The 14,558-nt window shown below is 55.7% G+C and overlaps 1 protein-coding gene across 1 annotated transcript in view; it reads right to left on the bottom strand.

Annotated features, from left to right (window-relative positions):
* Positions 1–14,558, bottom strand: part of CDH23 (cadherin related 23) — a 450,353-nt gene that overhangs the window by 63,550 nt on the left and 372,245 nt on the right. The window contains exons 36-39 of the mRNA XM_027129962.1: positions 11,118–11,267; positions 9,663–9,791; positions 8,602–8,730; positions 7,234–7,461 (exon numbers count right to left, since the gene is read on the bottom strand). Of these exons, the coding sequence (XP_026985763.1) occupies positions 7,234–7,461; positions 8,602–8,730; positions 9,663–9,791; positions 11,118–11,267 (636 nt within the window). The remainder of the gene's footprint in view (positions 1–7,233; positions 7,462–8,601; positions 8,731–9,662; positions 9,792–11,117; positions 11,268–14,558) is intronic.

The following is a 14,558-nucleotide window of genomic DNA, read 5'->3' on the forward strand; positions in this document are numbered from 1 at the left end:
AGTTCTCCTTCTCTGGACCCTTTACTAGTGAACGTATCGCTTCGTGGTTTCCTGTTTTCAGTGAAATTTACTCTGAGCTCCAGGCTCCATCTTCATCCATGACAACACGCCCTGCCCCTAGCAACCCTAAAGGCACCCTCCCTGATGCTGTGGGGAGGGGCAGGGCACTAGGGTATCCCTCTGTGCTCGCCCTAGGGTGGTGGCGCCTCTGGAGATGCCAGCTCTGGTGGCCGGTTCCTACAGGCTCAGTGCCTGTGGGCTGGGGTGCATGGCATGGAATAGGGGAGCGAGAACACGGTGCCTGCCTCCAAGGGGGCTGGGAGGAGCCCTGGGCCTTCTGGGCAGGGTGCAACTGAGGCAGGAAGCTCACGGATCATGGCACTGCCTGAGGCCGTGGGAGGGAAATTTGTGCTTTTAGGCACTAAGTCATTGTTAGGCACTAAGTCATTGTTAAGAGATGTATCAGGAATTCTGGGACCTGTAACCTATCTCCTGATCACATTTAATAAAGATCTCCAGCCTTTATTTCCGTCAAGTGATAAGCTAAGGGGATGGAATTGACCCTCTCTGAAAACATACTGCAGAGGCCACTGGATATGCTGCTGTTGGATCAGGCTGGCCCTGCCTGGGGGTCTGTGGTGATGGACTGGGGTAGGTGTGCAGGAACCCCCGGGCCACTTGTCGTAAAGACCAGCCCTGGGGATACCCTGGCTCCTGCCTGGCCAGAGCTCCCTCCTACACGCGGCAGCCTGGGATAGAGGGGCTAATGCGTCGCCTTCTTCACGGAGTGCTCTGTGGTGAGGGAACTGGGAAGACGAGGTGGGGCTGGGGGTTGCAGAGGTCTTATCACTCTCCACCCCAGCTGGGGCTCTGCGGCCCTGCCTCCTTGAAGAGGCCTTCCTGGGTGACAGCTAGAGCTCTCCAGGGCTGGCCTAACTGTGCTGGGGGCCGGGTTAAGATTTGCTCAGGGAACTCAGAGGGAATAACAATGGCAGAAAGAGGAACTGGGCCTGGCAGCCAGGAGGCTAGGTGCAAAGTCCTCTCGAGAACCTGACACTCACAGCCCTGATCACCACCTGTCCAGCCCACTGAGAGCACTGACCATCTAGCCCCTTCACTGGGCATTCACTGTACCCGCTTTGCATGCTCACCTCTCCTGCACGGACGCTGTGGCTCCCTAACTATTCTGTGAGTTCTATGGTAGGGATCCAATAACAGCCTGCCCTTTGGACCTGGTTGTAGAGCTGAGGACTGAAACACAGCCACTGGGTGAGGGGCTGAACCAGGATGCCAGGGTTCTGTCCTCTGGACCACGCACGATCGGCAGGGTCACCTCTGCCTTTCGGCTAGCTCGAGTTCCCAGCAGCTTCGTCTGGGCTCTCTCCTCAACAGCAATGATGCCCTGAGCTTTTGCAGGCCAACGGGCATGGGTTTCATTTTGTTTTGCAATTCTGATCTCTTGGTATGGCTTCCTGGAATATATGTTAAGAGGGATTCTGAAGTATCAATATAGTTTAATGAGAAAGTGCTGACATCCGCTAGCAATGCATGCCTTGGGCACAGGATAGGCAAGGGCAGTACATGTTCCATATCTTTGCCTCTTCTGTGATAATGCTGTGCTTTCCGAAACGCTTTACCAGGTGTTATTACTTCTTTGGTTCCTACTCCTCCCCACCCCTCCCCTGGAAAACCCTGGAAGGTTTTATTGTCCCATTTAATGCATAGGGAAACTGAGGTTCCAAAAGGTTTGTGTCTTGTCACAGTTGAATGCGGAACTGGGACTGAAGCCTGGGTCTCCTGCTTCCCAGGTCTGTGCTCCTTCCTCTGCACTGAAGCGAGTGGCATCACAGGCCAGGACTTGGACTTGCTCACAGTACATACCGGGCCCTGGGGGATGAACCTGTGCCCACATGCCCGTGGTTCTACTCCTTCCACATCAGTCTTTTCACTCCCTTTCCTGCCTGGCAGCCCTGAAACCACAGGACTCCTGGTGGGCATGGCGGCCCGTGCACCCCACTTGCTTGCGGGAGGGGAATGGGGAAGGGAGAAACTCATCTATCTGCAGAGCCCCAGGGTCTCTTGGAGGAACTGAACCAGTTGCATATGTAGCATTTGAGCAGCTGCAGAACACTCTCAAGAAGCAGGGCTACGGGAAGGGTCTGAATTTAGTCATTGCTGGGCCAGAGAAGGCCGGCTTACTTGGTGTACAGCACAGGGAAGGGGCCGGGCTGGGGTTTCCTGAGCTTGAGCCAGGGGAAGCGGGCTTCACAAACAGCAGCAGGGTCCAAGTTTAATCGACAGAGGAGCCTCGGCTCTAAAAATATGAGGTGAGCTGCCAAGAGCAGCACCCCCTGCGCACAGACTTTCGTGGGGCTGTTGCTGGCGGCTCTTGTACCAGAAGCGGCTGGTGGGAGATTTTCTGTCTTTCTGCCTGGACAGGTGTCTTCTGCAGGTCCCCACCAGCCTGAGAAGCCAGGGCTGGTTATCTGGGATTGCAAACCTCTGGCTGTGATTCGCACGGCAGGGAGGCCCCCCTCGAGAACCTCCGTCTCCCCATCCCCCTGCCAAGGTACCTCTGTGCCTGGGGCTCAGCTCCTGACCTCCCAGTTGCCTTCCGTCCTTCCTCCCTGGGCCCAGCCCTTCCTCTTGCAGGGGTCTCCTGACGGCCACTTGGACCCCTCCCCCAAGTCTGCCCTCCCTGTCTGTGGCCTGGAGCGAGGCAGAGGGCCGAGGCTGTACTACGACTTCCCCTGCTGGGCGCACACCATTGTGTGACAGGCCTAGGCTGGCCCGGATGCCCCTTGCAGCACAGCTGTTCTGAGCTCTGGGTGATACGGGGCTGAGAGCTGGGTGGGGTGGCCTGGGCTACTTGCAGGAATGTTCTGCTCTCAGGAAGCTGTGGGGGAGGGGACCCTAGGGAGAAAAGAAGAGATGGGAGGCCTCGGATATAGGATTTCTCTTGGTTTTAGGGAGACTTTGTAGCCGAATCCCACTCCCCTGCTTAGAAAGTCTCATCCTTTAAGACATGGATGCAAATGCCTTGTCCAGAACCCTCCCTAGCTCCTGGCTCTGACCTCCTAGCATTCTATCACATCCTAGAGTGTCAGCTCTCTGTTATGTGTCCACTTCCCCCACTAACTGTAGGCTCCTTGAGGGCAGATCTGTGTCCAACTCATCTCTGACTTCCTGGCCTCTAGCACAGGCCTGGCACTTCCTTGGTGTTGAATGAATGAATGAATGAATGAATGAATGAATAACTCCTACTTGCCCTTGTCCAACAGGAAGGCTGGTCCTGTGCCAGTGAGGGCTTCCTTGAACCAGGCAGGTACTTGTAGGTGGGAACAAGAGGACGGCGTGTGGGTCTGCCGGGCGTCTCTGGACAGACGTATGCACCCCTATTAAACCACGGTGACCTTTCTTGGAACCTCGAGATGGCTGGTCTGAGGCTTCTCAGGGCTCTGGCTGGTCTAGAAGACGCTGGAGCGATCCTACTTCCTCAACACTCAGCCAGTGAAATCTGCCCAGTAGCAGACAAGGTCCCTCCTCTGGTCCCCTCTGGCTTGGGGGCACTCATGACCCCAGAGCGTTCACTGCCCAGAAGTAACAGCCTGGCCAGTGGCAGCAAACCTTCAAGGGTCCAGCACTCCTCGGAGACAAACGCCAATCATGGAGGGGCACTGGCTGTAGGGCCCTGGCCTAGCGGGGCCAGGAGGGAGTGGAGGGGGCACTTGGGAAAGTATTGGGACCGGCCCCTGGGGCCTGCCCCAGACAGAATGTGGGGAGGATATGTAGATACAGAGCCCTGCTCTGGGCGCTGGATGCTGCCACGGGTCTAGACCACATGCAGCTCCCTGGACCCACCCCGGATTACCACTTGCTCTTAGGCCTTTGCTCAGGTCGATGCCCAGTTCCAGGATATGATTTCCCCCTTTGCTGTGCTAACTGTGACTGACTGACAAGACAGCCCAGGTATCACCTGCCCCGGGAAGTCTTCCCCGAGGCCTTCTCAGTGCCCCATCTGCACCTTGGCCCTGCACAGGGATGTCCTCATGGCCTCCCTTACTCAGCTGCACTTCATCATGGCAGGACCCGCACTGCCTTCACCTCTGTATCTCTGGGGCCTGGCACATAGAGGGTATTCAGGGAACACTGGCTGAATGAATAAATGAATACATGAACAAATATGGTCCAGTGCTAAGTTCTCAACAATGCCCCTGTGGTCCCTGTAATTCTTCACTGTGGTGTCACCAACAAAAATCAAACAAAAGTGATCTTTTCCAAGAAGCAGAAAAAAAATGGAAAGGATGGATACTTTTTTTTTTTTTTTTTTTCGGTACGCGGGCCTCTCACTGTTGTGGCCTCTCCCGTTGCAGAGCACAGGCTCTGGACGCGCAGGCTCGGCGGCCATGGCTCACGGGCCCAGCCGCTCCGCGGCACGTGGGATCCTCCCGGACCGGGGCACGAACCCGCATCCCCTGCATCGGCAGGCGGACTCTCAACCACTGCGCCACCAGGGAAGCCCAAGGATGGATACTTTTTGACTTAAAAGTTTTCTCCTTTAAATGTTTTTCCAGCTGGTACCTGATGCTGTTTGTCTGTGTTATTATAGTACAGCCCAGGAACCATATCCACACATATACATATACCCAATTCCTGATCTTGGTCATCCTGAAGTTGTTTTCTTGGAGCAGAGCTGGTGATGACCAAGATGAGGAAGGTAGACAAAGGGAGACTGCATTTCTCACCACCCAACTTCCCACACTCTTACCAGGGAGCTGGAACAGGCCAAGACCTGCTTCAAGGAGGGCCAGAATGTCAGCGGCCCGCGTGTGAGAAGGCAGTGTTCACAGGTCTCCACCAGGCTAGGGTGGATCTCTAAGGAGAGTTTGGTCAACAGATGAAACTTCTGGCCATGGGGACTAGTCCCAAGTTCTGCAGGGACTGCTTGGGGAGTGGCCCACCATTCGGGGTGGCTAAATGTGGCTAGGGTGATTTCACATTTCTCTAATTCTTGTTTCTTCTGGGGACCAAAAGGAAACCAGATGTTGCCTCCTGAACTCAGGGTCTTAGAATATTGTGGGTCTCACCATCTGCCTCCCTGGAAAACTCTAGGACTATGTGTTATAGAGGAGGGTGGGGAGTGGGGGTAAGAGTGGTGTGTTCACTGGCCTAGGTCAGGATGAAAAAGAGCAGCATGGCGGATGCCATGAGTTGCCCACCTCTTCTTCACTAACAGAGCCCTGCTTTTATTTGAGGCAGTGTTATATGTGGCCCCCAAGTAATTAGCCAAAGGGCAGAGGTGGCTTGCATAGCTCTTTATTATTTTTTGTCATTTCCTGCCTTGAACTCTGACATGATGGCTGGAGCTATAGCAGCCATCTTGCAACCATGAAGGAAAGGCCAAGATACATTAGCTCTGACATCACTGAGCGTGAAATCAACGTTTGTAATTCTCTCTGGGATTGTTGTTATGCGAGAAAAATGCATTCTCATTTATTTACAAATCCATAGTTAAGTTTCTGTTACTTGTAGTCAAACACATCTGTAAATGCTATTGGAGAGATGACCAAGAAGATGATTCACTCTGAAGCTAGGTGCAGGCAGGGAGGGGTTATGTCAAAACTGAGTCCCTCCATGTCGCCACAATAAACGATACCCCTACCTGTCCTCCTCTCAGTTAGTTACATGTGCCCTGTAATTGTGTCTCCGTTTGGCCCACTGGGTATGACTGGCTGAAGTGATTAGTATTATCCTGGGCTTTTCAGAATGTGGTTTTCTGGGATTGACCTAATTCCACCATCCTCCCCAGAGTCACTCCAGATAAAAAGCCCCGCCCAGGCCTGCTCTGATCCCACAGTCCACAGTGCCACTGCCAAAGGAGAGGACCGGATCCAAGAGAGTCACCTTTCGGGGGCAGAAGGATAGAGCTGAGGCCTCATTTACTATCAGGGTCCCTAGGGTAGACAGATTATACAAATGTCCCCAATCCTTACACCTCCCTGTATCTATACTCTTTGCAACGTGACTTTGCAGTTCATTCCTTCAAAAGAGAGAGTTTATCTCCCCGTATTTTGAACCTGGACTGGCCTTGTGACTTGCTTTGGCAAACAGAATGTGGCAGAAATAACCCTGTTCCAGTTCCAAGCCTGGGCCTTGAGAGGCCTTGCATGCTCTACTCTTTCCCCCGGACCTTTTCTGGCTCCATGAGAACCAGCACTGACCAGCCTTCTGAAAGGGGACAGACAGGTGGCCCAGTTGCCCTGTTATCCCAACTGATGGGCAGCCAACCCCCAAAAGGACAGCCATCCAACTGACACACAGCTGCCCATGCACACATGTGGGAGCCCAGCTGACAGCAGAAGAACCACCCCGCTAAGCCAGGTCTCAATTGCCAGCCTGCAGAATTGGAGCTAAGTCAATGGTTGTTTTATGCCTCTCTGTTTGGTTTATAATGCAGGGTTATTGTGGCGATAGGTAGCTGATACACTCCTCTTCCTCGAGGTTTACCAAGTGCTTCCACAGACAAGAGCTAACTCAATTCCCCAAACACCACCTATGCAGGAGATATTATCTCTCTTTCACAGATGACAAAACCAGTATTCAGAGAGGTTCTGACTTGCTCACAATCACGACGCCAGCTTACAGTAGACATCGTCATCCCCCAGCCCATCACCCCACACAGCGGCGTCACCATCCAGCCCTGCAGGCCCCGCCTCCTTCTGCAACTTTGTGGACCCTGCACATTGCCTTGGGCAGTGGCCCTACCCATTCACGCATCAGACTGGACCACGGACGTCAGCGCTTTCCGACCCTGATGTGTTGCCACAGCGTGTCACACCAACGTGATGCAGGGGAAGAGGCCAGAGGGCACCTTTTCCCATTTGGCACAGAGGCCCCACAGGTACACGGCACAGCTTGGCAGGCGGAGTGGGGGCTGGCCAGGCCCTGAGGTTCGGGCTTAATCTGTACCATCCCATAGAGCTGCACTGGGCAAGCAAACATGGCTAAATAGAGGCTGAGTGGCTGCAGAGGTGGGTGAACCGACACCCTAGCTTGGCACACACTGGCTTTCCATAAATACTTGTAGACTGATGGACTCAAGACGCGATAAAGGAGTTGTGGAGGACTCATCGGCACGTGGCATTCCACTCCCACCCATCTCGTCCCTGTCACACAGAAGGCGGAGCTGCCCCTCCCCCCCTTCTCTCCCCGAGGCCACCCCCCATCACTCACCGACAGGGTAGGGGTGCCCTCGTCCTCCACGGTGACCACCAGGTGGTAGAAGCTCTGGCGCTCACGGTCGGGTGGTGCAGGCCGCGTGGCAATCTCGCCACTGATGCGGTCCATGCGGAAGGTCATGTCCTCATTGCCCCCAGTGATGTAGTAGGACAGGACGCTGTTGATCCCGATGTCACGGTCAGTGGCTCTCACCTGGACCACAGCGGTACCCCCGCCCACATTCTGGGGGGAGAGCAGGAAAGCGGTCATTCCAGATTCAAGGCCTTTGGGGCAAAGTCTAGCTCCTGTTCCTGAGAGCCCAAGGGCTGCACCTGGACCTCTAGAAAGTTCTGCTCTGACTACCCTGGGGCAACGAGGAGGAAGATAAAGATGACGGTGCCGAACATTCGGTGGGTATCTGCTACATGCCGGGGGCCTGAGTGAACGCATCAAATCCTCTCCATACTGCTACAGATTAGGCCAACTCCATTCACAGATGAGAAAACTGAGGTGCCAGGACGGAATGTGTGCAAATCACACAGCCAGTCAGTGGGACAGCCAGGGTCTGAATTGAGGGAGGCCTTCATGAATGTCCAACCGGGCATGACACCCAGCAGTGCCTGGGCAAAAATTCTCCTGACGTGACTCAATCTTACTATGAGTAAAAAATGAGCTGTTTTTACAGATATTGGAAACAAACTTATGGTTGCCAAAGGGGAAATGTGGGGTAACGGATAAATCAGGAACTTGGGATTAACATGTACACACTACTCTATATAAGCTAGATAATCAACGAGGACCTACTGTAGAGCACAGGGTCTCAATATTCTGTGATAACCTATATAAGAATCTGAAAAAGAATGAATACATGTATAACTGAATCACTTTGCTGTACACCTGAAACTAACACAACATTGCAAATCAACTATATTCCAATACCATTTTTTAAAAATGAGCTGTTTTATTTAAAAGCAGCTCCCAGGGTAAACCTCAGTTTCCTGTTGATGGTGAAAGGCCACTTTCTTCTTCCCCTCTCCCTTCCATCCGAACCACAAAAAGTTACCACATTCCAGGACCTGGCCTAGGTGTTAGGGATAGAATCATGAATGAGTAAGCCACGACCCCATCTCTGTGATCTGACAAACTGTGGATCAGGCAGATAATTATGCGTTTTTTTTTTTTTTCTTTTGGCCACACCACGTGGGATCTTAGTTCCCCAACCAGGGATTGAACCTGCGCCCCCTGCAGTGGAAGCATGGCGTCTTAACCACTGGACCGCCAGGGAAGTCCCCAGGCAGATATTTAAACAGGTGCTTCACGGTCGGCTCACACCCACCGTCCACTCCAGACGCCCAGCTATTTGGGCACCAGAGCCACCCTCACCTCGTTGACGCTGACATTGTATCCAAAGGGGCTCTCGATCACCGGGGGGTTGTCATTGACATCCAGGATGGTCACCTGCAGGATGTGGTCCTTCTTCCGTGGAGGGGTGCCACGGTCGGATGCCACAACCTGCGAGGAGGGGGATGACTGGAGTCAGGGCTAAAAGGATCAGCAATATGGAGTCCAAATGGGCTGCCTGTTCAGTGGGCGTGGGGGGGACTGAGAGGCCAGAGAGACTTGCTGGCCCATCCCTGCTCCCTGCCCCCCGCCCCCTGGGGTCTCCCCAAGGCTTTCACCTTCTGCTCCATGCTGCAAACAACCGTTGCCCAATACTTGTCTGTTTGGTAACCGTCCTTTGCAATCTGACTCTGATTTGCACGGTCTTTACCTCCCCATCCTGCTGCTGACTGTGACCCTGGGCCTGCAACCAGACCCAGGGCTCCTGCCTTTGGCTTCAAGGCCTCTGTTCCATGCACTCAGACCTGGTCTCTGGCCAACAGAGGAACAGTCTCAAATAATCTTTTGGGCAATGAGCTGAAGTCCTAACCATAGCCTGAGCCTGTCCCTAGGAGCCCTGATGTTTCCTGGAGGCCTGTAGAAAGTGTTCTAGAGCTCAGACGCCTGCAGAAGCATGGCCCTGGGGTCCCCAGAGACCCCTCAGGAAACACGGTAGCCTCAGCAATTCAGCAACAGTGGTGGTCTTCGTTATTCCTCACCTCAGCAGAGGAAGCCAGGTTTTTCTGCCCATTACACAAGAGGGGAAACTGAGGCCCAGACAGAGTAAACAACCTGCCCAAGGTCACACTGTGTCTGTGGAGGAGTCGCTCTATCAGCTGCCAGGCTTTCTCTCCTGGCTCTGGCAGCAGGCACAGACACCTCTGCTGTTTCCTGCTCTGGGTCCAGAAACCCCTTCCAGGATGCCCTTTCCAGGTCAGCCTCACTCATGCTCTTGGTCCTAAGGGGTTCTGCCTGCCCACGGCACTCGGTGACAGCAGGAAGCTGAAAGCCAGGGCGTGCTGATGGGCTGAGCTCTCTTGGGATGGAAGGCAGTTGGCGCTCACCTTGAGGATGTAGTGGTCCAGCTCTTCTCTGTCCAGGGGTGTGGCCACAAACACTTCGCCAATGGAGTCGTTGGTGGTGATGATCTCAAAGGCCCCGGCGATGTTGCCAGAGGCCAGGGAGAAGACCACCTGTAAGGGAAGAGAGAGGATGAGGGGCGAGGGGTGAAGAAGCGGGGAGGACCAGCAGCTGGCCAGGCCAGGGAGCACCCCCCCGCCCACCTGAGCCCTCTGCTCAGCCTGGGAGAGTGAGAAGAATGTGTTTTATTCAGAAGTGCTTACATCCTTCAGAATGAGGGTGGCAGGTCCACAGAGCGGGCGCAGGGCCTATGACAGGCTAGGGGTGGGGGGGATACGAGCATACTGGCCTGGGGCCAGGTGCGAGTCCCACATGAGATTTCCCAGGGCAGGGAAGCACTGAGCCCCCCTGCAGGGAGCAGGCGCGGCCCTGGTGTCACACGGGCTCTGTTCGGCTCTCACAGCGACCCTGTCAAAGGGAGCTGTTCTCTTCAGCTCAGAGAGGAGGCTCAGGAACAAGAAGTCACTGGCAAGGTCACACAGCTTGCAAGGGCCCAAGAGAACAAGGATTTGAACCCATAGGCTTCCAACTCCAGAGCCAGCATCTCTTGGTCCCCTAGAGGTGTGCAAGCATTTAAAAACCAGTGGAGGGCTTCCCTGGTGGTGCGGTGGTTGAAAGGCCGCCTGCCGACGCGGGGGATGGGGGTTCGTGCCCCAGTCTGGGAGGGTCCCGCGTGCCGCGGAGCGGCTGGGCCCGTGAGCCATGGCCGCTGAGCCTGCGCGTCCGGAGCCTGTGCTCCGCAACGGGAGAGGCCACAGCAGTGAGAGGCCCGTGTACCGCAAAATAAATAAATAAATAAATAAAAACCAGCGGAAACCTCCTGAAACACACCTCAATTTGTAGGACAGATCAAAGTGGTGTGAAGACTGGTGTGCTCTGTCACCCCTCTTCCTTGTGCTCAGGGGGTGCCCAAACCTGCTGTGGTGGGGAGCACTTCTTGCCAGGGGACAGGGAGGGGGCCCTGAGAAGCAGGGGGAGGAGTGTGATCTCTTGGGGCCCTGGGTCCTCGTGGGGAGGGCCGGCCCAGGGCTGGCACACAGGGGTGAGATGCTGTGTGGTTCATGGATGAGGTGACCAAGGAGTCACTGGGGAAATTAAACCCCCTCTGTGCTCAGCCTGCCACGGGGACTGAGCCGTGGCCAGCCTTGGGCCTCGTGTTCCCTGGACACAGGCAGGGCTGACAGCTTGCACAGCTCTGTCTCCTTCCCTGGACCATGGACTGCGGTGAGGGCAGGGTGGACCTGCTCAGGGCCCGGCAGAGCCTGGATGACTCTGCTCCCTGCTCAGGGAGGGGATGGCTTTGGAGGTCCCCTCCGGCTGAGGGGCTGTGGGAGCCCCTACTGACAGGGCAGATCTGGACTATCTCACTTGGTGCCCACCTGCCCGTTGCTGCCGGCGTCGGGGTCCCGGGCCTTGACAATGGCCACGCGCTGGCCCACGGGGCAGTCCTCGGGCACACTGACGGCCGAGTCGGACGTGACGTCGAACCGGGGGCTGTTGTCATTCTCGTCCAGCACAGTGATGTAGACCTGCGTGTGAACATGGCCAGAGACCTCCCACCTTCTTCCCCTCCCTGACCCCAAACACAGGGTCCCGCTGTGGGCCCAGTGGGGACCGGACCTCCAATCAGTTCCAGAAGGTCAGCAAGCTTTCAGAGCCTGCCTAGGCCAACCCTGACTTTACACGGAGGCCCTGAGCGCATTTCTTCTGGAAGTCTGGTGGGGGAGGGCTGCACACACTCAAGTGCTGGGGCCTGGCGGGGGGACTCAGAGGTGGTGGGGCCTTGGAGAACCGGAAGGCATGGGCCCTGGCTAAAGGAAACGGAGGCTACTCGGCTCCAGATCCGTGAGGGTGTGTCAGCCTGGCACGGGCAGAGCTTCCTGTTTTTCAAAAGGAACTAGGAATCCAGATTTTTATGTGGAATTAGGTGGTGATAGTAAAAAAAAAATTTTTTTGTGGGCCAGCTAAAACACATCTGGCAACCAGATACTGCCCAAAGGCCTCTTCACTTTCACCTTTAGATTAGAGGAAAGGAAACAGGGCTCAGGAGCAGGAGACGGGTCACAAGGTGGCTTGGTGGTCCCAGTGGGGAGAGGGCAGATGGGGAAGAGAGGGGAATTTCCAACTACCAGATAAAAACAGGGAACGTGCAAGTTGCACGCAAAGAACACATTGTTTTGTGTCTGCAGCTCAGGCTTCTCCTGCAGGGTTTGAATAGCAAGCCTGGAGAGAAGGCCTGGCTGGGGGTGCAGCTTCCAGCCCATGGATGGCCATGGGCCACACAGCCAGAGTCGTAGGTACCCCTCGGGTTCACTGATGAGGGGATTGCAGTGTGGGGGGAGGGGAGGAAGCTCAGGTTCTAGCAATCCCAAGCCAGGCCTTCTCCCACCACCCTGCTCCAGGCCAGATCCCATCCTCTCCTTCCCCAGGCCTGGGGCTCCGGGGCTCCCAGGCCTACCTGCCTCCTGGTGTGCACAGGACTCCATGGGGAGCCTGTGGAACCTCACCACGACTCAGAGAAGATTCCACTTCATCCCCCCTCCTTCCTAATCAGGACTATCCCCTTCTCAGTTCTAGCCACGCTTCCATATTTCAGGCAGCTGTCAGACCTGTAGGCAACAAACCCAGGCTTCACAGCAGGACCAGCTTTACCACTTACTAGCTGTGTGATTTGGCAAAAGTTATTCAACCTCTCTGATTTTCCATTTCCTCAGATGAAAGTAGGAACGAGAACACCTACAGAATCAGGAGGCTGGAAGGAATAAATGAGCCAACAAATGTGGTCCTTGTCCTGCTTCTGGCCTGGCAGACAGGCAGGATCTCATCTGCCAAGACGCTGCCCACCCATCATAAATTTTGGTCAGGGAGTTCTGTGGAGTCCTGGAGCCCCAGTCTGCTCACCCATGAAATGGGCATAATAATGTCTACCACCCTGTTCTCAGGAAGAAAACAAACAAGCCCCCCGCAATCTGATCCCTCCCAAACTCTCTCACTCTGGTCAAGGCCTTGTTGGGACTCCGCATGCTTCCTCCCACCACAGGGCCTCTGCACCTGCTGTTCCCTCTGCCTGAAATGCTCTTCCTTCTCTACTGTGTAAACTCCTATGCTTTCTGAGGAGCTCAGCTTGAGTCACTTCCTCCGGGAAGCCCTCCTTGATTTCCCCGACGCCTTGTTATCCACTCTCTCGTGGCATATATTTATTGGTGTGGTAGTTTGATCAGTGTCTTTCCCCTACTCTATCTTATGCCTGTGAAGGCAGAAGCCACGTCTGATTTTGGTTTCCCATTGTATGTACCCTGAGCCCAACCCAGAGCCTGGCACGCAGTAGGTGCTCCCTCCACATTTGCTGCTCTGATGAGGTATTCCCAACAGTGGGGAGTCTGCATCAGTGAGTGCGTTAGGAAGGCAGGTACCAAGATCTACGGGAATGAGCTATGGGCCTTTGTCCCCACCCAGGGTCTCAGGGCCCAAATCTCCCTCCCTGATCCCTCAAAAGCCCGGGGGTGTTACTCAGAGCTCCTATGGCTCTGAGTACCCCCCAGCCGCCCCCGCCCAGCCTGCCCCTTCTGCTGCCTCCCCACCCCTCTCAGGGCCGTGGGGGCTGCTGGCGCTGAGGAGGAATCAGGTGTAGGTGAGCTGTGGTTTGGGGGTTCCGGCCTCGCAGAGGAAATGGTGGTGCCTTTAAAAGGCCCCTCAGCTTGCCTCCACCCTGGCACCTCCAACAAGTTTGGGACTGACAGGGCTGGTGTATCTGGGGCAGTGGCCCCTGGGAGCCTCTGAGAGGAAGCCAGGGCAGAACAAAGCAGGGTGGGTCCTGCTTCCTGGAAGAGGGTGAAGGGACTGTGGCAATACAGGGGCCCACGGAGGAGTGTGTGTTCTGAAACGCCCTCGCCAGCCCCAGCACAGGAAGTGGCTGCCTGGTCCACGGGGGGGCTTCGGCAGCCTCGGGAGGGACGCCCCTACTGCTCACCAGGCTCTACCTGGCCTCAAGCCCCCGACTCCGCACGACAGGGGCGAGGGGATACTGGGCCCATTTTATGGACGAGGCTGTCGAGGCTTGCGAGAGGGCTCCACTTAACCCCCTGAGCCTTAGACCCTCTGGTGGGGAAGACCAGGAGCCTCGCCACGAGCTGTGGGACACGGGGCACGTGCCCACCACCTACCACCTGCGGGCCCTGCTCACTGGCTGCCCTCAGGGACCTGGGGGGGTCGAGGGGAGCTGTGGGGGCTCACTGCTGCTCGCTCACCCCAGGCTCGCCCCGTGGATGGAGGGGCCTTTTGGGTACAGCCAAGCCACAACCAGGGCCACTGGAGCCGGCACCTTGAGGGAGCCATGGGGCACAGGATGCCAAGCAGCTGCATTTGGCTCTCAGCCTGGACACCGGGTTGGTCTATCCCTTTAGGCTAAGGTGAAAAGGACTCGGCAGGGGTGAAAACGTGGCTGTAACCAAGGCTGATGATGAGCTGGACACCCATGTGGTCTACAGGTGGCCTCAGACCTGTCTGGCTGGGGCCCAAGCCGAATCGATTGTTAAATGTTCTCATTATCGCTGCAGGATTCCACCCCATGACCCGCCCCTGGGGCCCACCTTCATATCCACCCCCAGCCTGAGCTCACCACTTCCCTACCCTTCTAGGAGTCTTGTCTGCACCTCTGACCTCAGCAGTCAACCTCCCCGAAGCTCACAAGCTCTCTGTGCCTTTACTTAGAGCCCTCAGGGGCAGTGACTCACACCATATGCCCACTGCTGCCCTTGCCCACACTCCCCTGGCCCTGGCGCCCCACTTCACACGACTACTGTAACATACTCCTAACACTG

Source organism: Aethalodelphis obliquidens, unplaced genomic scaffold, assembly GCF_003676395.1.
Source record: "Aethalodelphis obliquidens isolate GAN/ISIS:26980383/991018 unplaced genomic scaffold, ASM367639v1 scaffold37, whole genome shotgun sequence".
Taxonomy (NCBI): Eukaryota; Metazoa; Chordata; class Mammalia; order Artiodactyla; family Delphinidae; genus Aethalodelphis; species Aethalodelphis obliquidens.